The sequence below is a fragment of the Diceros bicornis genome, chromosome 18, assembly GCF_020826845.1.
Source record: "Diceros bicornis minor isolate mBicDic1 chromosome 18, mDicBic1.mat.cur, whole genome shotgun sequence".
In the NCBI taxonomy this organism is placed as follows: Eukaryota; Metazoa; Chordata; class Mammalia; order Perissodactyla; family Rhinocerotidae; genus Diceros; species Diceros bicornis.
The window spans coordinates 59,899,447-59,923,665 of record NC_080757.1 but is presented as its reverse complement, the minus strand read 5'-3'; the positions used below and the strand labels follow the sequence as shown (position 1 = coordinate 59,923,665).

Sequence of the window (24,219 nt, the reverse complement as noted above, 5' to 3'; positions counted from 1 at the left end):
TTTAAATAACGTTATCATTACAATGGTGATTTTAAAATAATTTTGCAGATAAACAAAAAGAAAATAAAATCACTCTTAATTCCACCACTCAGAGATCACTATTCTACTAAGTCGTCTTACAGACCTTGTCTTTCTGTATGGATTCAATTTCTTTTTTTTTTTTTTTTGTGAGGAGACCAGCGCTGTGCTAACATCTGCCAATCCTCCTCTTTTTCTGCTGAGGAAGACTGGCCCTGGGCTAACATCTGTGCCCATCTTCCTCCACTTTACATGGGACGCCACCACAGCACGGCTTGCCAAGCAGTGAGTTGGTGCACGCCCGGGATCCAAATCGGCGAACCCTGGACCACCGCAGCGGAGCGCGTACACCCAACCGCTTGCACCACTGGGCCGGCCCCTGGATTCAAATTTTTAAAACAGGAAAATTAGTTCAGTGAACATGGACATGTAACCATGGTGTCAGCCTATGACTGCGATATTTTTAGGGAAAGCAGAAGCTACCCCCTAAAACAGGACCGGTGTACAAAGAGAACAAGTTCCAAGCGATTACCAGACATCAGTCCCTCTGATGGTGAGGACTCACTGACACACAAGCGCCTGTTTCGGACAATCTATGTCCCCAGTACAGGGAGTGAATTACCTACAAGGCTGACTTGGAAACTGCCAAGCCTCCCCACATACACCTGCATTTCACACCTCTGTGCAGACGACCCTGAGTACTGCAGGTCGTGACCCAGCAGGGGAACATCTGCCAGCAAGCACACTTTTTCTTGTTCCTCCACTCGCGCCGTGGCGTCACCTTCCACACGCCATCCTTTTATCTCCCTCTGGAGCTGTGAGGAGTAAGCCTGCTTTCTTTGCAACTGTGCTCCATGACCCGTGCTGGGACCCCCTCGCCCCCCACTTTCCTTACTCTGGCCGGAGAGGGGGCGCTGCTCCTTGAGAAGGCTGCACAGGACCAGGTGCACCACGGTGACCGTCTCATCGGCGCTCTTCCCCAGCGTCTTGATTAACTGCTCCAAGTCTCTCTCGATATGCTGCTGCAGAAATCCTCTTGGATCCCTCACTGCAGGCTTAATGATGTTTATCAGAGCCTGTGGGGACAATGAGACAAATGTCAAGCAAGATCTTGTTTGTAGAGGAGATAGTGAGTTCAGTGGAGGCCAGGAGGAGTGAAAAGCCAGCACCGTGTCAGAAGACGGTCTCTAACATGAGTGATGGAAGTGCGATTCAAACAGCAGAGGCCAAGGAAGAGGATAGAACTGACGGCCCTTGACGTCGTCAGAGCGAAATAAAGAATTGTGAAAGCCAGAACTTCTTGCTACCATGGTTAATTAGCTTAGAGGAAATGCAGTGTGTTCTTTCTTTCTTCCCTAGAGCTACAGTGAAGACACAGGTAAAATCAAGATCATATTAGCTCTCTGCTCCCAGGTGCGGACTGAAGACAGAGTTGTTTATTTAAAATGGATTTTATATAGTCTGACGAGTATTTCCCCCATACCATCATATGCCATAGCAGGAAAAATTAGGAGTTGTAAACTTCATATTACTTTGTGGATTAGGTAACAATGACATACTCAAAATCCACAGGAGATGGCTGAGACTTTTTAGACAAAAGGACTTGCTGTGAAAACACTAGAGCAGGTCATTACTCTAGCGACGAAATCCACAGTTTGGCAGCACCACGCTCTACCTGGGGGCTCTGGGCAGCTCCCAAAAGCATAGCCAGATGGGTGAGTAATCGGATGAGAAGGAAGACCACTGGAGACAGCTCTCGGTCAGATACCACCGTCTCGCTTCTGGGTGGCGGGTTCCCCAGCACGTGGCCAGTTTGAGTTCTGTCTATGCCGTTTCTGGAAAGGACAAGAGAAGACCAGGTGAAGCTGAAGCTGATCATTTCTTCTCAGCTCTAGGGGCACACTTCAGACTCGTAGGACCTGGAGACTAATTCTGAAGAGAACAATGTCAAAGTATTTCTTATTCTACTAAGCCCAGATCGCTTTCCTGAGAGTCTTTTTCTTTATAGATTCACCTTTCTGGCTGACCAAAAGCCCACAGCATTCTCAGTGTGAAGTGGCTGAATTAAGTGGCTGTGCCTTCCTTGGGCCGGTGTCAGGATGGGGAGGTCTGGACCTGCTTCTTCCACTGATATCATTGTGGGCAGAGGAGCAGGCAGGCAGAGGACGGAGTTTGGGAGAGCTGACATTGACATGGGGATGTGTGCACACTGTTCTCATTCTCCCGAATCAGAAACTGGGACCCAAGGTCCAGCCAACGATCCACCTCACACCCAGACGGGAGGTGTGGAAGGATGGGTGTGCTCAGTTGCAAAAATACTGGAGATTTTAGGACATTCTGACAGTTTGTGGAGACAAGAGGTTAGAATATTTTAAACTGTGACTGCACAAGAATAGAATGTATGATGACCAGAGAGAGGTCCCAGCTCCCATCTGAAGGGAACACTGACAACCATGCTTGTCTCATGAGCAAGAGTGGGAATATGAGCTCAGAGTTTTATCTGGATTCTGAAATATTTGATAAGATTGACTGTGTCTCCTTCACTTTTGTCAAAAAAAGAGGAAGCTAAGAAAGTTTAAAAGTGAGATGGCATCTACTCAGACAAATGCGTAGTTTCTGGTTTTGTAGACTTAAATGTCCCTCAGAAATAGGTCACCTGTTTATGTCGAGCATATTCTACAGGGAGCGTGCCCAAGACCCAAAAGGAAGACATTTGAATTAATAAGAATTCATAATAATAAGTATTAATGTGTAGTCTGCTTTGTATTTAAAGCCCAGTTAGCCAATGACAGATCAAACCCCTCACTGTTGTATGACTACAGGGACCTTGGCATTGATATCCGACAGGATGCAGGTCCAAATGTACTACAGTAATTGATACTACATTTAGTATCAATCTATCAGCTGGAATAGAAATAGCCCCAAAGCCCACGGTCTGACTGCTTAACCAAAGCCCACGGTCTGACTGCTTAAAAAGGAAATCCAATCTTACATACTGGATCACTTTGAATCCTTGCTTCGGCTGATGATTAATCCCTCCAATTAGAGCACCACAGTCAACACAAGAGCTCTGTTCCATTGGCATGCCACACTAGGATAAAGACAAATGGGACCCGAGCTCAGTTTCCGAGCCAGTATCATTTTATGCACAAATGCCATCCTGCACATGAAAACCTCCTCACCACGGGCGGCAGTGGAGGCCACTAGGCTTGCTTACTCTAGTGTACGCGTACCGCAGGCGGGACTGCAGGAGCCGTGGGAGACAGATCAGATGCTCCACGCATATTATGTTGGACAGGGGCAAAGTTGGACTTTTTTTTAAACAGGAGAGACAATTTTAGTTTTATTCCCAAGTAGACACTTTATAGACAAAGATATAAAACTCAACCCTCCTTTCACATATTCGTCAGTGCATTCAATCCCCCATCTCTCACACTCGCCTCTGTGCTAGACTCGGGCGTGAGCCTCCAACACCAGGAATACTACAGTAGCTTCCAAACTGATTGCCTTCACTCCACGTGGACTTTATTTAAAAAAATGTAACCATATGATCTCCTACTTCCAAAGGCTCACAGCCCGTTGCAGACCAAACCAACCACAAAATTTTAGAGCTGGGAGCACTATCTTGGGAAGAATCTATTTCAGTCTCATTTCAGGGACGAGGAAGTGAGTGAAGCTCAGAAAGATGAAGAGTATATATCAGTTTTTTCCTCCACGTCTCTTTCTTACTTTATTAAATAACATTTGTCAGTTCAATTCAACAGCCTGTTGCTGAGCAAGTACAGATCACACTATGAAGGGCCCTGGCTAGATGCTTCGGGATTCAGAGGTGGATAATACATAGTTCCTTCCCCCAAGGGCTTATAAGCTATGAGTCTCTTTTCCCTGTCTTTTGGTATCTAGACCACATCTCCTCCCTGGGCTAGTAATCCTGCCTACGATCTAGTCAACACTTTGCCATCATAGAAAGACACGTGTCATGGATCCCATGCTGCAGTGGCTAGGAAGGATGGCTAGCAGTGGTTCCTAACCAGCAGAAGTTTTATCACCCAGGGGACCTTTGGCAATGTCTGGAGACATTTTTGGCTGTTACACTGGGGGAGATGGGGTGCTACTGGCATGTGGCAAGTTGAGGCCAGGAGTGCTGCTAAACATCCCAAAATGCCCACAACAGCCCTACAATAAAGCGTTATGTCCACGGTGCTGAGGTTGGGAAACTCTGGCTGGAAATCCTTATCACCATTTAGATGTTTAGTTGGACACCTAGAACAGCCCTCAAAATGAGTCTGTGTTCTCCTAGATGTCAAGACCCTCATCATCCTCATCCTCCACGCCCCCCTCTCCTCAGACCCAGAGGAACACATGTTCTGAACCCCTCAAATCCTACCCCAAATACCAAGACTCACCTCTCCTACAGAGCATGGGTGACCGTTGGGACATGCTGTTAAAAGAATAGAACACACGTTGGCTGGTGAGGTTTCTCTTAATGACCCGCAGTGAAAAGGGAAAGCTAACTGTCTCCTCTCTGGCCTGATCAAAATACGATGTAGAGTGAACACCCCCAGCACGCCGTCAGAGAGCCTGAACTACTTTGTTAGTTTAGTTATTAGTTATTTGACACATACCAGGAACTCAGCAAATATACATTGTTAGTGAAAAAGTCTCTGAGTTTAATTCTGCAAAGCAAAGAGAAACTGGAGTACAGGCTCACACCAGGGATTACTTCTGGAGGCAGGGCGGATAGTATTTTATACCTTTCTATTCTCTTGGTTGTTATTTTTTTTGCCATGAGTATGTTTTATAACAACTTTTAAAACTAGTTTAAAAAGATTACTTAGGGAGCTGGCCCGGTGGCGCAAGTGGTTAAGTGCGTGCACTCTGCTTTGGCGGCCCGACGTTTGCGGGTTTAGATCCCGGGCGCGCACTGAGGCACCGCTTGTCAAGCCGTGCTGTGGTGGCGTCCCATATAAAGTAGAGGAAGATGGGCACAGTCAGTAGCTCAGGGCCAATCTTCCTTGGCAAAAAAGAGGAAGATCAGCATTGGATGTTAGCTCAGGGCTGATCTCCCTCACACACACACACACACAAAATTATTTATTCAAGTTATGGGTTATATTACAAAAAGAACTAGCTTTGGGTCAAAGACTTGGTTGGATTGTGAGCTGGCCCTTGACTGAGCCTCTGATGTGGCTCCCACTCCCCCCTTCTCCCAGCGGCCTATTCCAGGGAAGAGAGGTGCATCCTAATGGGTCCTTCCCCATGACCAAGAACAGAAATGATCTGCATCATCTACAGTCAGCAAAGCGCCAGCTCCTTCAAGCCATTTGTGTTCTGCAAAGGCACCAACAGCAGAAGGAGGCAGGCACTTTGGGACCTTCAGGTACAAGCCATGTGGACCCCAATTCTAAACCAATGCCTCCTGTGGCTTTAGGATGCTCTTCAAAGCCCAGAGGGGTGTGATTCCATCTCAGACACCAACACTTACTGTACCAGCGGACTCCTTCCAGACCCTTCCAAGTCCTAGCTTGAGCCAGCAAGTCTTCGGGCATCGTTGGAAGAAAAGCATTCTGAAAAACCAAAAAAGCAGAGCTCGCTTTAGGTCAGTGAGCATATGGGTTGGCTGCTGCTGTTCAGCAAGAGTCCTAGCAGAAGAAAGTGAACTTGATTTTCCTTCTTCTTGACCTCAAAAGCTCTCTATGAAGGAAATATAACAGCTGTGTAATAACAAAGAGTAGGGCAAGCTTTTACCATCACTGAGAACTAAAGGATCAAGTGAGACAAAGGCAGACAGAAGATCTAGAAGATAAACAGGTTCAGCAGTTTCCAAGGTAGAGGCTCGGGCTCTTCAGTGACAAATCGTGCAAGTGTTCACTCTGAAAGCTGAGGTAGTCTCACCCCAGGCTTACCGCCATGTTGGCTGGGGAGAAGGCCAAATTCTTTAGGGGTTCCAAGACTTTGTTTTGTCCACAGAGAAGGATGGTTGCAACATGAATAGCCATTTCTGTCACTGTCCCTTCAAGGCTGCTGACTCTGGGACCCGTCCTCAGCAGTGGGAGAGTATTGGTCACAAGGGATGTTGCAAAACGCCTGACCTCAGGAGGAGAGAGGAGCTTGCTTTCCTCGATGAACTGGTTCACAGCCTCACATTGCTGACAGGAGAAAATGCTTTTAATATTGAAATATACCAAAGAAGACTATTATGTGAATCCAAACATTTGTTCCTAAGTTATTTATTCATTTTGATACCAAATACGTATCAATATCAAGGTAAATATGGTTACATTATCACCATTTGAGGGGAAATTATCCAGAAGAGAATTCTCATCTATAAACACAGCAACTACATTCCCAAGCACTCATTTTGATATATTATTTTGGTAAACATTATCTTTTATTCTTGACTTTAGTTTTAACTGTACTTCTAAAAGGCATGGGTGAAACAGAAAAGTAATGCTTCCACATGAGAAGGTTGAAAACCCTCATCCTAGATAAAAAATTATGGGCATAATTCACATTTGTAAATTTTAGTTCTATTCAAAAAACTCCCTCCAAATAAAAAGACTATGAACACAAGGCCTGAATGTTGATCCTCACCTCTGGCTTAAGATGGAGGTTTGCATTGCAGGATCTGTACAAAACAGTGACCTCTCTGAAAAGGGCTAAGAGTAAGTGGACTGCCTGTTGAGATTCGGAGTTCCTGCAGGCCTGAAAAAGCAAGGATTTCAAGTGAGACTTAGAAAACTTATGCAGATCTATCTGAGGGCCAGAGTCCTGAGGGATTCCTAGGTGAACATGGAATGTGGATCAGCCCTGCAGCCACGGGAAGGGTGAGGGAGCATTTGCCAAGACCCAGGATGCCTGGGACACTGTACCTCCAGGACCGGCTTCTGGTAATCAACTCTGAGACTACAGAGCTCATAAAATACTCTTATATTAAACTCAGTGAATATTTATCAGATAGCTTATGACAGAAGTCACAAAATCACCACCTGTTCTCTTTCTAACTACTTCACTGGTCCTAGAAACTTCCTGAGCAGAGATAGGACGTTCTAGTTCCTCTTTTCCTGGCACAATGCCAGGGTAAACAGACTGAAAAATGAAACAAGACTAGAACACTTGAAAGATTAGATTCTAAAAACCCTGCATCTTTCGTAAAATACACACACGTCAGCACACAGAGGAATTATGAATATACACAGATATGAATTTTGCTAGTTGTGCCAGTTCATCTTGTTATCAGCGTAATCTCGGAAAAAGTGATTTTTCAGTGAGGTCTCAAAGGGAGTGATGGATATAAACATATCAAAAAGGAGCCTCTCATGGCCTTGGCAGGTCAGCAAGACTGAGCAAATCTGTCAGCCCAACTCCACTGCTATTCTCCTGTTTTGGCCAGGCATGCCAGTGGTGGCCAGTGCAGTGTGTCACTCTACGGGGCCTCTTCCACTGCATCATTTGACATAAAAAAGGAAAGACGCAGGCTCTGAGGGGTGCCATTTTGTCCAGAGAGGAGCCTTGAGCCCATCCTACCTTCAGAGCAGTCACAAGAGCCAGGGGCTTGCACTCGAGGATGGTTTTGCCCATGGCATCGCGAAGAGCCTTATATTCAGCACCATGCACCAGGTATCGATCCATCTGGCCTGGATGGTCCTTCTGCAACCCCAGGAATTCAGGGTTAATCACAGTGGGGATAGTGGGGAGAATGTTTCTTAGCAAAGAACCGTTCCGATAGGTAAAGGAACCAGGCAGTCATTAGAGGTTTAAAGACGGCTGAACGGGGATGCCCTGGTCTAGCCCAAGACGACAGTCTGGTGCTGTGTCTGGGAAGCACATCTTCCTCTCAAGATGAAGAGGGGTGAGCAGACGAAAATCCTGGGCAGGAGGAGGCAGTGCTAACCTCGTAGCTGCTTTCTTTCTCCACTCAAAGCACAGCCACAGCCAGGTGACTTCAACTATGTCTACCAAGCCCCAGATGGTAGTAAAAAAAAAAAAAAGCCAGGATTTTTAGTGCCATTTTTGCAACCCCCAGACAGTAAGAATTTCCTCACTTCTGAGCACTAGGAAAGGACCACTGAGAGGCCCTGAAGCCAGAATTACTGCAATTCTTTTATCCTTAGTTCTCGTTCTTTCCCGTCTCTGCCTGCCGAGGATAAAAAGGACTTATTCTGCAAGCTGAATTACTTTTAATTTGCTGAAAGCAAAAGAAAGACACAGAAATGTGCTTTCCCTGTGTCAAACTTGATCAGAAGTGATGCCTAAATAAGCTCTGTAGGTAGATGACAAGCCACAAACACACACACACACACACACACACACACACACACACACACATTTTTTCCCTCTGGCAGGCTGTGTCAACGTTATCACAGGCTGGGTCAAATTAACTGAAGCACGGAGACGGAGAAGCAGACCAGACACATGCATTTTCCTCAGTGGACATGGGAGAAGGTCAGGGTGGGAGGGTCAGAGGAGCAGCAGCACCCACTCCTGGGTGTGGGTGTGGTGCAGGAAGAGGGGTGACAGCACCTTAGGGCTGCCAGGGACCGTGCTTCTCACCTGCTGTGCAATGACTTCCTTGGGAAACACCCACTGGGCCGGATGGCCCTGTTTGGAGAGGCTCTGCACAAACTCCATCCCGTGCTGCCTGGTGAGCTTCCTCACCAGGTACACTCGGTACCAGTCATTCTTTACCTGGGTACAGAAGTGCTCAACCTGCCGCAGGTAGCATCGCTTTTCCTCAGCCATCTCTGCAAGTTCAATGAGAAAAGGGTGAGTGACTGGTGGCTGAGTGTATTCGTCTAGGATGCAAAGCTAGTTAAAAAGCATGAGGCCTGCTCTTTAGGAATTCACATAAAAAAGATAATCTAAAAGAAAGGGGACATGGTATAGACCAGTATTATTCTGAGAACTAGTTTCCTCTATCTCTGAGTTTCTAAATAATGGGGTCTCTTAGCTTGGGGTAAAGAAAGGTACCGAAGAAGACATGCCTGAGCCTTCCCGAAGCTCAGAGAGGAAGTCAGAAGCCCTGTCAAGACAGAGGCGGATCCTGGCCATCTCCTGCAGGTATTCAACTGACGCCTCCTTAGCAGGTTTTCTGCTGCGTCTCCCTGACAAATAAGTCTCAAGGAAATGACCTTCTTCTCTTAGGTATTTCAATTCATCACTTATGGAGGAAGCACTCTTCCTCTCATGTATTGAATCCTAGGGAACAAAGAACCAAAAGAAAAAGATTATTCTTTTAATATGCAAGTCCCCAACTTTCCAAAATTTCCATAGTGTGACTACGGAGAATAAAAGAAGGATAGAGAATAATGTTGTAGGTTTCAGTGTCAATTTCCCCCCTCCTCCCAGAGGAAGATTTGCCTTGAGTTAACATCCGTGCCAATCTTCCTCTATTTTTCAGTATGAGGGCCCCCAGCAGAGCATGGCTGCTCACTGAGCAGTGTAGGTCTGCGCCTGGGAACCGAACCCGGGCCACTGAAGTTGAGCGTGCTGAACTTAACCACTAGGCCACTGGGGCTGGACCCTCAGTGTAAATTTTTTGAATCACAGAAAACTAACATCTCTTTTTATTTTAGGGGCAGGAAGCAGGAAAAGAAGAAAACCTACGAGGAAAAAATTTTGTATAATCTTATTTTTTTCATGGGCATTGTAAAATTTTTGGAAGTAACAAAAACATGAAGCGAATAAAAATTAAAAGTATTCGCACCTTATCACCACCTGGAGATAAGCATGGTGAACTTTGGTGGTATACTCTTCTAGGCTGTTTTTTGTTTTGTTTTGTTTTGTTTGTGAGGAAGATCAGCCCTGAGCTAACGTCCATGCCAATCCTCCTCCTTTTGCTGAGGGAAACTGGCCCTGGGCTAACATCCGTGCCCATCTTCCTCCACTTTACATGGGACGCCACCACAGCATGGCCTGACAAGCGGTGTGTCGGTGTGCACCCGGGATCTGAACCCGGGCCGCCAGTAGTGGAGCACATGCACTTAAGCACACGCACTTAACCGCTATGCTACGGGGCCGGCCCCTCTTCTAGGCTGTTTTTTCCTCATTCACAGGCACATAAATGTCAATATATACAGCTGCTGAGGACAGAAGCAATGCTTCTGAATCCTTTTTTCCCCCACACGGAACAGAGCATCTGTTAATTTTACCGACTAAAATTATAGTAAATTCCTGTAAATTTTCAGGAACACTTTTCCATTGCATAAACCATGTGGTTCAGATAGCTTGCAAAAGAAATGCAGGGAAGTGGTAGTTAGCTTACCTCCAGGCAGTTACTAAAGAGCATGTACAGTTCAGTTTTATCTTCAGTTATAAATGGTTTCTTTTCTAACAGGGACAAGTACTCCTGAATATAACTTTTCACTTCATGGAAGCTGTGGAGAGAAACATTATTTCTGGTTATCTCAAGTATGGAAACTCACCTTGCCAAAAAAAACAGAAAGGTTATCTATTTATCTATCTATCTCCTGTCTCCCTATCTACCCATCCATCCATCCATCTCCCTCTCTCTATTCCCGTATAATACATACATACATACACACAGATATGTATATATAGTTTGTAACATGATTTTATTGAAAATATTTTAGCACAATATTGGAGGAATATAAAATTCCGTATTTTAGACCAGCTGTTCTCTAACTTTTTGGTTTCAGAACTCCTTTACAGTCTTAAAAATTGAGAACCCCAAAGAGCTTTTATTTATGTGGGTTATATCTATGAATATTGATGGTATTAGAAATTAAAACTGAAACATTTCGAAAATATTTATCAATTCATTTAAAATAACAATAAACCCATTACACATTAAAATAAATAACATTTAAGAAAATAAACTACTGGGGCCGGCCCCATGCCTTAGCGGTTAAGTGCGCGCGCTCTGTTACTGGCAGCCCGGGTGCGGATCCCAGGCGCACACTGACGCACCGCTTCTCCGGCCATGCTGAGGCCGCGTCCCACATACAGCAACTAGAAGGATGTGCAACTATGACATACAACTATCTACTGGGGCTTTAGGGAAAAACAAAAAAAAGGAGGAGGATTGGCAATAGATGTTAGCTCAGGGCTGGTCTTCCTCAGCAAAAAGAGGAGGATTGGCATGGATGTTAGCTTAGGGCTGATCTTCCTCACAAAAAAAAAAAAAAGAAGAAGAAGAAAATCAACTATTTTCCAAAACAAAAAGTAATTAGTAAGAAGAGTGGCTTTGTTTTTCATTCCTGCAAATCTTCTTAGTGCCTGGCTGAATACAAGTTAGCTGGATTCTCAGATCTGCTTCTGCTTCCAACTGGTTGCACTATATTGAAGTATATGAAGAAAACCTGTTCTTACACATTATGTAATTGGAAAAGGGAGAAGTATTTTAATAGTCTTTTCAGATAACTGTGGATATTCCTCTTTGATCTGACACCAAACCTTGATAAATGATATTTCTAACGGTTAGTTGCAATGTGCAATCTGCAACCATATCAATGCACTTTTCATAGTCAATTACATTAAAATCAAATGGTCTACCTTACACTTTAAATGGATTTTTCTTTTGACTAATGCATGATTTTGTAACATCAAGCTTCGGTCATTTCAAAAATATTGGCTCACTAAACTACGCATATCTTGCAAATGAAATATTTTTATTCTACGACATGTTTTTAAAAACCTGATATTCATTAATATCACCACCTATGCCATCAAAAAGTCTCTAAGTATTAGAAAGATGACAGGCTCACAGTGGAGGATACAAGTTTTCCAAAATTTTAATATTTGCTTAAAAGCTTGAATTTTATCATTAGCAACAGACACCTTCAGTTGTCTTCCTTCATGTGACAGGCTTACTTTGCTCATTTTCAAGAACATGCCTGCCAGATGCCCAGGTCTGGATAACTGGAGTGTGTCAGTCATTCTTTCAAGTACAAACAGTATTTCCATGAAAACGCAGCTGGCTTAGCGCACAACTCAACACCTGCACGAGTGGTTTTCCTTCAGATAACCACTGCACCTCGGCATGCAGCCAGAGCACTCTGGGTGTACTTCTCACTGTGACAGAATATTAACAAGTCTTATCTTCAAGGTTGAAGATTTAGTAAAATTAATAATGTTTATATCTTCATCAAGGACATTCTTAGGTGAAACTGGCATTTTTTAAAACACGTGTGTGGCAGTGAAGACACGAAGTGTGCTACTATGGTTTCTTCATGCTAAGACGCTGGCAGTTTTACCCATCATTGTTTTAGAAACATCACTGCAAGTATCAACAGGCTGAAAAAGGCAATCATATCTCAGTATTATTTTAAAAATAGTTTTGACCTCGGGGGCTCCCCCAAAGGTCCCCAGACTGACACTTTGAGACCAGCAATACTCAATCAATACAAGCACCACAGATGATACTATTTCGGCATTTTGTTGACATCCTATCTAAGCAAGGCAATACAAAGACGGAGCCCACCCTCAGCGGAGTGAGACATGACCAAAAAGTGTGATGGTCTCCCTTCAGGTGTGCAGACCACGAGCAGCCAGGGCTGTGGAAGCCCAGGGCAGGGGTGGGGCTGGCGGCGGGCCAGCGCTGAGCCGGCGGTCTCAGCAACTCTGCTGCATGGGCCTGCCCAGAGAGCTGACGCCTACATTTCCACAAATTACATCTAAGTGCAGCCCAGTTAGTTCTTAATACGAACAAAAATACCCGAACCACAAAAGTGAAGTACAGAAGAAGTACGGAAGCAAGTATTTCTCAACTCAGAGAATGACAACACAGACTTTTAAACTGCATTTTACATCTGAAGATTTTCATTTTAAAATCAATTCTGTAATTTTTAGTCTCTAAATATTTCAGAACAAAGCATTTACCGTTAGGTGTGGTGTTTCTACTCATGTTAATGTGTCTACACTACATGTCAAGATGTATGCATGTCAACGACTACATTTCCATTTCTCTAAGCGAAGAAATTCAAATGAATACAGATTTTACACATTTATCAAAAGGAATAAAAATTACATAACATCAAAAAAGGCTCTTTTCATATCTCAAGTCAACTCTTTACATATACGCCTTAAAAGCCATTTTAAGGAATAGTAAGATGCTAGTTCTGTAATAAAATGTATTTTAGGAGCTTTTTATTTGAAAATTCTTCAGGAATCCTGTCTGAACAGACCCCTTCACAAATGATGAAAAAAAATCCAAAGGAAGTGTCCATAGACAAGGATGCAGCAGGTCCATGTTTTAAGTATAAATCTAATCTCCATTCTGAGTCCGCTTTTGAACATTTAAGTTAGAAGCAGTTGTTTCTGTTAGAACTATTCTTATAGGATCTTGCTTTTGCCATCACCTCCAAGTCTACCCTGTCAAGTCAGAACACAGGCTGGGTATACCCAGTATCTTCTGAAAGAAGCCTCCTGAATACCGCTTTCTAAGAATTTTCTACAATAGAGTAATCGCACGAGACCATTGAGCTTTGGCACCATATTGGCTTCTCTATCCATTCACAGAATCAGAGAAACTGAAGAGCTGAAACAAAATGCAAGGACGTCTAGGATGACGACGGTGAGGGTAGATTCTAAGTTATCACCCTAAAAATCACAAAAGTAGGTAGGTGTGGCCCAGGGCTCAGCACCGCAGATTCCTGACGCATGAGCTTCCGCACACCTGTTTTCTCCTCCCTAACGATGTGCTTGTGGCAATGCGGAACTCGTCTGAGTTCATCTGTGTGAACTCATCCTTCAATAGGTGAAAATGTCAAACACACAACCAATATAGATAGATAAACCAGGCGGTTTCTCGCTGAAAAACTTCCCCAAATCGTGAACTAGACACTAGTCCTGTGAAGAATGCTTGGTGGCAAAGAAAAAGCCATGACGAGGAACACAAGATGTGAAGTCTTTCTTGAAACAAACGCCGTAGTGGCTGAGCTTACCTGTGCTTCAAAAGCAGTTTCAGAACCACGGAGCGAATGACAGGGGTCTTATCCACAACATCGTCAAACGGAGACAGAGATTTTGTGTGTTCACGGTGTCCTGAAACCAGAAAGGGAAAGGGAGCTCACTGTTCATGTCACACATACAAAAGTGAGATGATGAACTGAATTTTTAAGTCTATAGGAAGAAAGCAACTTACTTTGGGGAGCATCTCTTAAGAGCTCCTTTTGTACAAAGAGTAAAGACAACAGAACCTCGATCACATCCTTCTGTGGTGGAGAATTATCTTTGAAGCACAGAGTGGAAACCAGGTCTATGAAGAAGCTGTTGCACATCTGCCGGAAGCAGGCGTGTTTCTCAATGGCATCCCTTGGGAATGGTTGAAAGGCATGGTCAAAAGGCCTGTAGAATGTGTTCCAGAATCCCTCCATACAAAGAGCTTTGGGATTTGGACGGCGTTGTTTTTTTAAATAAAAAGACGCAAGTTTCTCCTTCTATTGATGAGAGCTGGTCTTCCAAATGGCAACAGACAGTACGCAGACTCGTCTCTTTCTAGGAACACTTTGAGCATGTGGACCAGCCAGCAATCGCCTCAATATCCTGACAGCCTGTCCAAGACCCATCCACTGGGCTTGCCTCTTTTTTTGTTTTTTGTTTGTTGCGGTAACATTGGTTTATAACATTGTATAAATTTCAGGTGTATATCGTTATACTTCTATTGGGCTTGCCTTGAGCTCCACTTTTAGGAGGCATCAGAGGGAGGGAAAGGGAAGGAAACCACTAATGGAGCAGAGCTGAGGATGGCTAAGCCCACAGAGCTCCCACTAATTTTAACTACGTGCCCCAAAAAGCACTCAGCCAGACAAGAGTGAGCTTTATGCTCAGGTCATAGAACATGAATGGTATTTATACATCAAGAGGATAAACCAGTTTCATCTAAATTCCTTGGGTCTCTCGTGATGGCTTTATTTAATTTACGACTTTCTGGTTTATTTCTTCTAATTTTTCTGTCTCCCAAATCTGTACACATGTGTGTCTTGGGGAGAAAATAATTTTGAGATACTAGGTGTTTATGAAGGTACATAAGTGGCTGTCTCTCTCAGGACAGTTCTCTGCAGAAAGGTTTTCTAAGGTCAATAGAGTTATATTTCTGAAAACTGTATTTGCAAAAAAGGAAGAAAAAAAAGAGAAAGCTTTCTTAAGAGAAAGGGTGTTCTACCTGTACTCTTGGGAAACTGTCGGAGAGAAGCCCTCTGGCAACTCGGTTAAACACAAGGGGCAACTCATCTGCCCCATGCCGAGCCAGGTGTTGACGCAACCCAGGCAGTAGACATGGTCACAGGGCAGGCAGACGGGATCCCGTGCATCTCCCAGGCAGATGGGGCACGGCTGAACCCCAAACCTAGAATCCAAGAAGAGTGATCGGTTCTGAAGCAGAGAAGCTGGCTGTGAGAAGCTAAAAATACCAAAGGTTTGGAATTCTCTCCCTCATGATCCCAAACCAAAGATCTCACCTAGTGAAGGTCTTGCTGGCCTGGTCCTTACATTCACGAAGAGTAGTCACCACAGCGATGAAAGGCCTGTGGGTCTTGATGTCAGAGTTCTCTTGCAGACACTGAAGGAGAAAGGCAGTGATGAGGAAGCTAATTAGCAGTGAGGAAGGGCAGAGGTCAGAGATATTTCAAACTTTAAACAATAATATAATGACCATCCATATATCTACCACCGAGCTATAAGAAATCTTAGCATTTTTGGAATTTGCTTTAGATCATTTTTTTAAAGAAACAAAATGTTACCAATACAGTTGCAACTCCAAGCGTATCCCTTTCTAATCACATTTCCCTCCCTCCCTTCCCCTCCCCAGAGAGAACCAGATTCCTAAATTCCCACTTTTACTACATATCTATGCATGCATTAAGATTACGTTGTTGTTTTGAATGTTTTTAAACTTTGTATCAGTGATATCACACTGTACCTAAGCTTCTGCAAACTTGCTTTTTTCACTGATAACATGTATGTCCAGATCATTCATGTTAACTGCTGTATGGTACCCACTGAGGAATATACCAGTTACCTGTTTTCTGGTTAATGGGCATTTAGAATGTTTCCAGTTGTTTGCAATTACAAACAGTTCTGTACCCAACATTCTTCCATGTGTCTGCTTGAGTACCAATAGGAAATTTCTCTGGGGTATATATTTAGAAGTGGAAACACTGGTTTTTAGGAAGTGTACATCTTCAGCGATACAAGATAGTTACATGGGTGTGCTTCTGGAATTTTGTGCTTAGGAATGATGTTTGCAATAGATGTCTTTATATTATGTATACCCTTGGGCATTATCAGCTTAAGGAGAGTCTCCTTCTATTCCTAGTTTGCCAAGAGTATCTTTTTTCCAAATTATAAATTTTTTTTATTATTCCTATTTTGCTATTTTATTGTAGAAGAGCTAATCAGAGTGTCTTCTTGCTCCAGTGGATGTCCATCACAGTAATTTTATTTTATTACTTTTTTTGTGTGTGAGGAAGATCAGCCCTGAGCTAACATCCACACCAATCCTCCCCCCACTTTTTTTTTTGCTGAGGAAGACTGGCCCTGGGCTAACATCCGTGCCCATCTTCCTCCACTTTATATGGGACGCCGCCACAGCATGGCCTGACAATTGGTGCATCGGTGCGCACCCAGGATCCAAACCCGGGCTGCCAGCAGCGGAGCACGCGCACTTAACCGCTATACCACAGGGCCAGGCCCAATCATCACAGTAATTTTCATAGTAAAAATGCTAGCCTTTTAACTATGGTTAATTTTTTTTTATTAAGGTAATATTGGTTTATAACATTATATAAATTTCATTGTATTTCAAAATCATTATATTTCAATTTCTGTGTAGATTACATCGTGTTCACCACCCAAAGACTAATTACAATCCATCACCACACACATGTGCCCAGTCACCCCTTTCACCCTCCCCGCTCCCCCCTTCCCCTCTGGTAACCACTAATCTAATCTCTGTATCTATGTGTTTGTTGTTGTTTTTATCTTCTATTTATGAGTGAGATCATATGGCATTTGACTTTCTCCCTCTGACTTATTTTACTTAGCATAATACCCTCAAGGTCCATCCATGTTGTCACAAATGGGCAGATTTCATCTTTTTCTATGGCTGAGTAGTATTCCATTGTGTATATATACCCCATCTTCTTTATCCCTTCGTCCCTTAATGGGCACTTAGGTTGTTTCCAAGTCTTGGCTATTGCGAATGATGCCACAATGAACATAAGTACACATATCTTTATGCATTCATATTTTCATGTTCTTTGGGTAAATACCCAGCAGTGGAATAGCTGGATTGTATGGTAGTTCTATTGTTAATTTTTGGAGGAATGTCCGTACTGTTTTCCATAGAGGCTGCACCAGTTGACATTCCCACCAGCAGTGTATGCAAGTTCCCTTCTCTCCACATCGTCTCCAACACTTGTTATTTCTTGTCTTGTTAATTATAGCCATTCTGACAGGCGTGAGGCGATATCTCATTGTAGTTTTGATTTGCATTTCCCTTATAATTAGTGATGTTGAACATCTTTTCATGTGTCTGTTGGCCATCTGTATATCTTCTTTGGAAAAATGTCTGTTCAGGTCTTTTGCCCATTTTTCAATTGGGTTGTCTGTTTTTTGTTGTTGAGTTGTATAAGTTCTTCATATATTTTGGATATTAACCCCTTATCAGATATACGGTTTGCAAATATCTTCTCCCAATTGTTAGGTTGTCTTTTTGTTTTGTTGATGGTTTCCTTTGCTGTGCAGAGCTTTTTAGTTTGATGTAGTCCCATTTGTTTATTTTTTCTGTTGTTTCCCTTGCTTGGTCAGACATGGCAAATTATACTTTATCAAATGCTTTTTCTGTACCTTTTGAAATGATCATTTAGGGTTTATCTTTTAATTTGTTATGTAAACGATGACATTTCATAGATTTTATTATTTTGATCTAGCCTTGAATTCCCAGGATTAATCTTACTTTGAAATGATATATATGTTTTTAATACCCTGCTAAATTTGATTTGTGAATCAACAACCCAATTCAAAAGCAGGCAAAGGACTTGACTAGACATTTCTCCAAAGATACAAAAATGGGCAACAAGCACACAGAAAGATGCTCAATATCATCAGTCATTAGGAAAATGCAAATTAAAACCACAATGAGATACCACTTTACACCCATTAGGATGCTATTATTAAAAAGAAAAAAAAACATAGAAAATAACAAGTGTTGGGAGAGATGTGGAGAAATTGAAACCCTAGTGCATTGCTGGTGGGAATGTAGGATGGTGCAGCCACTGTGGAAAACAGTAGGGTGGTTCCACAAAAAGTTAAACATAGAATTATGATATGATCCAGCAATTCCACTTCTAGGTATATATCCAAAAAATTAAAAGCAGGGACTCAAACAGATTCTTGTACACCAATGTTAATAACAGCATTACTCACAATCGCCAAAAGGTGGCAATAACCTAAATATCCGTCAATAGATGAATGAATAAACAAAATGTGGACTATCCACACAATGGAATATTATTCAGCCTTAAAAAGGAAGGAAATTCTGACACATGCTACAACTTGAGGACATTATGCTGAGTGAAGTAAGTCAGACACAAAAGGACAAATGATTCCATATGATTCCACTTATATGAGGTCCCTATGGGGACCCTGGGACTTATATGAGTCTCAGGCCCTGGGGGAGGGGAATGGGGAGTTAGTGTTTAATGAGGACAGAGTTTCAGTTTTGCAAGATGAAAGAGTTCTGGAGATGGATGGTGGTGATGGTTGCACAACAATGTGAATGTACCTAATGCCACTGAACTGTATACCTAAAAACGGCTAAAATGGTAAATTTTATGTTATCTATATTTTACCACCAAAAAAAAAAGGCAGTGGACTAGTGGTTGGACAGTGGTTGGCAAGGATAGGGACATTACAGACTGGAAAGTCAACGCCCTTATGATCTATAATAGCAAAACATTTGGTAAGACTGTCATCTGTGACACCTTAGAAGTCAGATCACAAGCCAAGAGAATCTATCTATCTATCTATCTATATCTATATACCTACCTACCAATCTATCATCCATCCATCATCCATCTGTCATCTATCTACCTACCTACCTATCCATCCATCATCTCTCTATCTATCCATCCATTGTCCATCTATCATCTATCTACCTACCTATCCACCCATCCATCATCCATCTATCATCTAGCTTTCTATCCATCCATCCATCATCTATCTATCCATCCATCCATCATTTACCTGTCAATCGTCTATCTATCCATCCATCATCCATCTATCTACCTACCTATTTATCCATCCATCTATCATCTCTCTATCTATCCATCCATCCATCATCTATCTATATATCCATCCATCCATCTAGCATCTATCTATCCACCCATCATCTACCTATCTACCCATCCATCTATCATTATCCATCCATCCATTCATCATCTATGTATCTAACTGTCCATCCATCTTTCATCTATCATCTATCTATCTGTCTGTCTATTCCCTATCTACTTAACGATCTACCTATTTATCATCTAACCTTTCTGTTAGAACTGAGAAAACGCAATATCCATCTGTGTATTGCCTGCTTTTTGCAGCTTTTACCAAAGTCCCGTGGGAGGCTTTCTTGACTATCAATTCAGTCTAACTATAAGAAGTAGCTCTGAAAAGGCAGCCACAGTAGGAGATAAGATTTGATGCCCCATGCCCTCCCCCAGCAATTCCATTTAAGACTTCCTAGCCAGACAATAGGAGCTAGCCTCACAGGCAATGCTTTCCCCTTCAAGCCCCTTTCCCCAAATGGCCTCAAGGTGGCTGTCCTTAAATTGGAGGGGATGGGAAGAACATGAGGCCAGTAAATACAAGACAGGCTTCAGGCATGAAAACGAACTATAGAAGGTCTTCAGCTGTGGTTACTCGCACACGGATCTGACTGGAAGGAAATAAACCAGAAACCCATCAAGGTTTTGTTTTTTTTTTTTTTTTTTTGGTGAGGAAGATCAGCCCTGAGCTAACATCCGTGCTAATCCTCCTCTTTTTGCTGAGGAAGACTGGCTCTGAGCTAACATCCATTGCCTAATCCTCCTCCTTTTTTTCCCCCAAAGCCCCCCAGTAGATAGTTGTACGTCATAGCTGCACATCCTTCTAGTTGCTGCATGTGGGACGCGGCCTCAGCATGGCCAGAGAAGCGGTGCGTTGGTGCGCGCCCGGGATCCAAACCCGGGCCGCCAGTAGCGGAGCGCGCGCACTTAACCGCCAAGCCACGGGGCCGGCCCCCCCATCAAGTTTTTGAGGTAATTTTATTGGCAAAAAAAGTCTCCCCACAGGCCTAACATGAAAGAGTCTACGAGTGTGCACATGCCGGCATGCAGGGACCAAATAACTTATCTTTTAGTTTAGGTTATCATCGTTAAGAACCACACTGGACCTGGCTGAAAGGACTGTGCATCCTCCAGGGATCCTGGCCTGTGACAGGGTGAGACCTGGAGAAAAGCTACATGTAGTCTGTGTGGGAAGAAGGGTGATCATGGGTGTGGGCCAACGGTGTGGCAGAGAGTGCCAGTTGTTTTCTAGGGTCCTTTCTCCATTTTTCCTCTATAAAGGAACCTCCAAGATCTACCTGGGCATGGGACCGCTCTGCTCAAGATTTCTCAGCCTCCTGTGTAACTAGATAAGGCCGTGACTAAGTTTAGGATGGTGAGCTCTGAGCTGACATGCTGTGTGCATATTCTGCGTTGTGATCTTAAAATGGGTGTGCCCTCTGCTGCCCGTTCTTTCTGTCCCATGGCTTGTGACAGCAGAAACAGCCTTCTCAGACCACAAGGTGGCAGTTGTATATTAAGGGCGACAATGCAACAAGACAGAAGGAGCTTGGGTGCCTGACACGGAGAAGCTGGTACACTAGCCTGGGATTGCTTAAGCTCCTACAGACAGTTATAGGAGAGACAGGCTTATCTTTTGTTTCAGCCATTGATATGTTGGTCATGTGAGAGTAGACTGGAACCTAGTATCCACGTCAACTGCCCTGTAGCGTGCCCCACTGCATTTCAAAGGCTGAACAGCTAAAGCTGCTAGAAGCACTTGTGCGAAGTTTCTGGGGTAAGTGAGGCAGAAGCCGTCGTTTGTTGAGTGGCCACTGTGACTGAAAGCATGGTCACAGAGGTGGTGCCTTTTTCTGAGGGGTACTAATTTTATGAAGGGTGTCGAGGGGCAGAGGCACGGGGCTTCCTGTTCCCTTGGTCCCACCCACAGCACTGTATTTGAAGTCCACAACCCCAGCGGCATTCTCTTGCATCCCCGTCCCCCTGACCATGGCGGCGGCAGACAGCTCCCCTAGAGGGCCAGGCTGCTGGAAGGGGCTGTGGCCAATGGAGGCCTGGGTGGAGCCCACCCCTTCAGCCCTCCCAAAGGGTTTGAAGGATATTCTCTGCATGGATAGTTTCCATAAAATGATATACCCTGACTTAGCACCCAGGAGAGAGTAAATAATTAAACAATTAAACATGGAAAATGTTATGACCTATGCAATGAAATCACTTTCCTTTGCACTTCTAGATAAAACTGTCAGAGCTGAAAGGGAATATACTCCCTGCAGACAAATGTCAGGTTAGGCTTCGATTCTTCTTCGTCTTGGAGAGAGGCAGAGCCGGGAGGCTTGCTGAGCTTGACTCGAGCACTCACCTTGTTGAGTAGGAAGACGTACTTGGTCACCAGCTGGCGCAGCTCAGGAATCTGGCTCTCGGTCCCCAGCAGCACATGCTCCACAAAGAGTGCGATGGAAAAAATGCGATTCCAGTGGGTTCTGTCAAGAGAGGGGTGTCACTCACGAGGAGCAGGGGCAGAGAGGCAGTTCCAAGGCACAAGACTTGAAAGATGGGCAGAGGAGCCAGGGCAGAGGTGGGCGGGGGAATCACGTCTCAGCCCCGCGCGTGGCTCCCTGACTGCCACCGCTTCCGTCTTTCCACTCCTCCCCTCAGACTCAGCTCTGCGGAGCTCGGGGTCTCACGTGCTGGCCTCAGCCTGTGCCTGCTGAGTCCCACCTTGCCTTAAAGGCCAGCACAAGACTTGTCCCCTGACTGCTGGTCCCTTCTCCGTGGCCCTGCCCGCCCTGCTGTCCTGCCTGAGGTCCCCTCCAGTTGCTCTCTTCTGTCCCAGCATTTCTCCCACGGGATCATCATAATCTGCTCGCCTTTCTATCCCCTCCATTACTCCATGCACTCCCTGAATGCACGGTTTTCTTCTTCTTTGTGTCTCTAGCATCAATATGATGCCTGGCATTTAAAAAGCGTTCAACAGAGGGTTTAAAAGCTTCCTCAATGAATGAGGAAAGGACTCCTTCCCGGGGCAGGAGTATCTTTCTGATGCGGCCAGGACTGGGCAGGCTCCTGGTGAGCACGTGTGGAAGGGATCAGCGAGCGCCAGGCTCCTGGGTCTCACCTGACTTCCCTGATGACAGCTTCGGTCACGCTCCCACTGCCTCGCATGTACCCGTCTGAGCAGAGGAGTTCCAGCGGCATGCACAGATTCTTCACCATCTGTAACCACGCCTGGGGACTGGGCTTCAGGATGTCTCTGGTCAGCATTTCAGCACAGGCCACCGCTGCGAATGCATCCAGAGTCTGGGGAGACAGAGAACAGGCTCGTGACTGAGCAGCCCCGCCCCCCACCCTTTTGGCTGCTCTAAATCCTAAGCCCAGAGGCCCAGGATGTTAGCACAGTGTATTCTCGTGTTCCCAGGCTTGTAGCCTCATCTTTTATTGTATGCGATAGAGGAAGCATTGGTTAGATGTGTTCTTAACGTCTGAGTTATACTGACATATATGCACGTGAAGTTTCCCATCTGGAACATGGCCCATAAGCTTTCCCTTCCCAGGAGGGTGTTGGGAGCACCCTCCCACTTGCTCAAGGAAGGTCGAGCCCTGGTTGTAAGCACTAAGTTCCCCCAGAGGAGCCATACCATCTCATGTCCAGCCAAGCAGTGGTTCCATGGGGCTTCCATTAGGCTGCGCAGAATTTGGGGGTGGATAGTCAGGATTCTGGAGAAGTTCTGTAGCCGGCTCCTGAAGTGCTGATAGGCAAGGTGCACCCACGGTAAGGAAATCTGCTCTTCTGGTCCTCCTGCTTTCAGTTGATTGATGCAGGACCACAGAGCCGTCTGCAGGACCTGGGATGAAAGACAAGCTTTTAGAGGGGCCAGCCTGGTGGCACAAGTGGTTAAGTGCACATGCTCAGCTGCGGCGGCCTGGGGTTCGCCGGTTCGGTTCCCGGGCGCGCACCGATGCACCGCTTGTCAAGCCATGCTGTGGTGGCATCCCATATAAAGTAGAGGAAGATGGGCACGGATGTTAGCTCAGGGCCGATCTTCCTCACCAAAAAAACAAACAAACAAACAAGCTTTTAGTTTATATTTGTAAATTACAAAAAAAAAAAAAAAAAAAAAGATGTTTTTCCTGTGGAAAATTGGAACTATTCAAAAATGACAAAAAAGAAAATTAAAAATCACGCCTACAATTACTATCTCTAGTTTACTTTTTGGTGTCACCCCTTCTAGGCATTTTTATATCCATACCTCTTCTCCCTGTTGTCCCCAAATTAGGATCAGAGTATATTCCTGATTTTTTTCCACTTATTACATTACAAATATGTCTCTATTGTTAAGTACACTTGAAGAACATCATTTGTGGTGGTTGCACAATGACCAATTAAATGGCCCTACTTTAATTTGTCCAACCCTCAATTTTGGACAACAAAATTGTTTCTCATTTTCCGTTTTTAGAAATAAAGCTGAAAAGAACATTCCTGGATAAAATATTGTCCACGTCTCCAATAATGTTCTCAGGACAGAATCACCAGTTCAGATTTTATAAGGTTTTCAATTCATCTCACCCGGCAGTTTTCTAGAAGGACCGTGCTGGTTCACAATGGAGGAACTTCTGCCTTTTTAAAAATCAGTTTTCCCACATGGATAGGTAAAAATAGTATCTAAAAATTGTTCATGTTTCGTTGATTTACTAGTGAGGCTCAGCAATTTTCAAATGTTTTCTGGATACCTGTATAATTATTCTGTTAATTGTTGGTTTATAATTTTCACCCATTTTTAGAAACTAGGGTATTTTCTTATTAATTCCTAAGAATACTTTATTATCCTTAAATCATATCGGTTATAAGTATGTTCTCCTCAAATTTGTCACTTTCCTTTTTTATGTACTGAAATTTGAAATCTTTAGGTTGTCAAAACTATCA

General features: G+C 44.0%; 1 protein-coding gene across 8 annotated transcripts in view; it reads right to left on the bottom strand.

The window, feature by feature from the left end:
• The window catches only part of RNF213 (ring finger protein 213), a 122,208-nt gene that overhangs the window by 11,443 nt on the left and 86,546 nt on the right, over positions 1–24,219 (bottom strand). For 7 of the 8 annotated variants that reach the window (XM_058561811.1, XM_058561818.1, XM_058561817.1 and 4 more), the window contains 18 exons: positions 22,934–23,140; positions 22,414–22,595; positions 21,658–21,778; positions 15,438–15,538; positions 15,143–15,325; positions 14,123–14,292; positions 13,923–14,022; positions 10,283–10,394; positions 9,003–9,216; positions 8,572–8,762; positions 7,546–7,668; positions 6,613–6,723; positions 5,925–6,167; positions 5,504–5,585; positions 4,425–4,459; positions 3,015–3,109; positions 1,694–1,853; positions 914–1,094 (listed from right to left, as the gene is read on the bottom strand). In XM_058561811.1, the coding sequence (XP_058417794.1) occupies positions 914–1,094; positions 1,694–1,853; positions 3,015–3,109; positions 4,425–4,459; positions 5,504–5,585; positions 5,925–6,167; positions 6,613–6,723; positions 7,546–7,668; positions 8,572–8,762; positions 9,003–9,216; positions 10,283–10,394; positions 13,923–14,022; positions 14,123–14,292; positions 15,143–15,325; positions 15,438–15,538; positions 21,658–21,778; positions 22,414–22,595; positions 22,934–23,140 (2,611 nt within the window). Of the gene's footprint in view, positions 1–913; positions 1,095–1,693; positions 1,854–3,014; positions 3,110–4,424; positions 4,460–5,503; positions 5,586–5,924; positions 6,168–6,612; positions 6,724–7,545; positions 7,669–8,571; positions 8,763–9,002; positions 9,217–10,282; positions 10,395–13,922; positions 14,023–14,122; positions 14,293–15,142; positions 15,326–15,437; positions 15,539–21,657; positions 21,779–22,413; positions 22,596–22,933; positions 23,141–24,219 lie in introns of those variants that run through there. The other variant, XM_058561819.1, reaches the window with a different exon arrangement.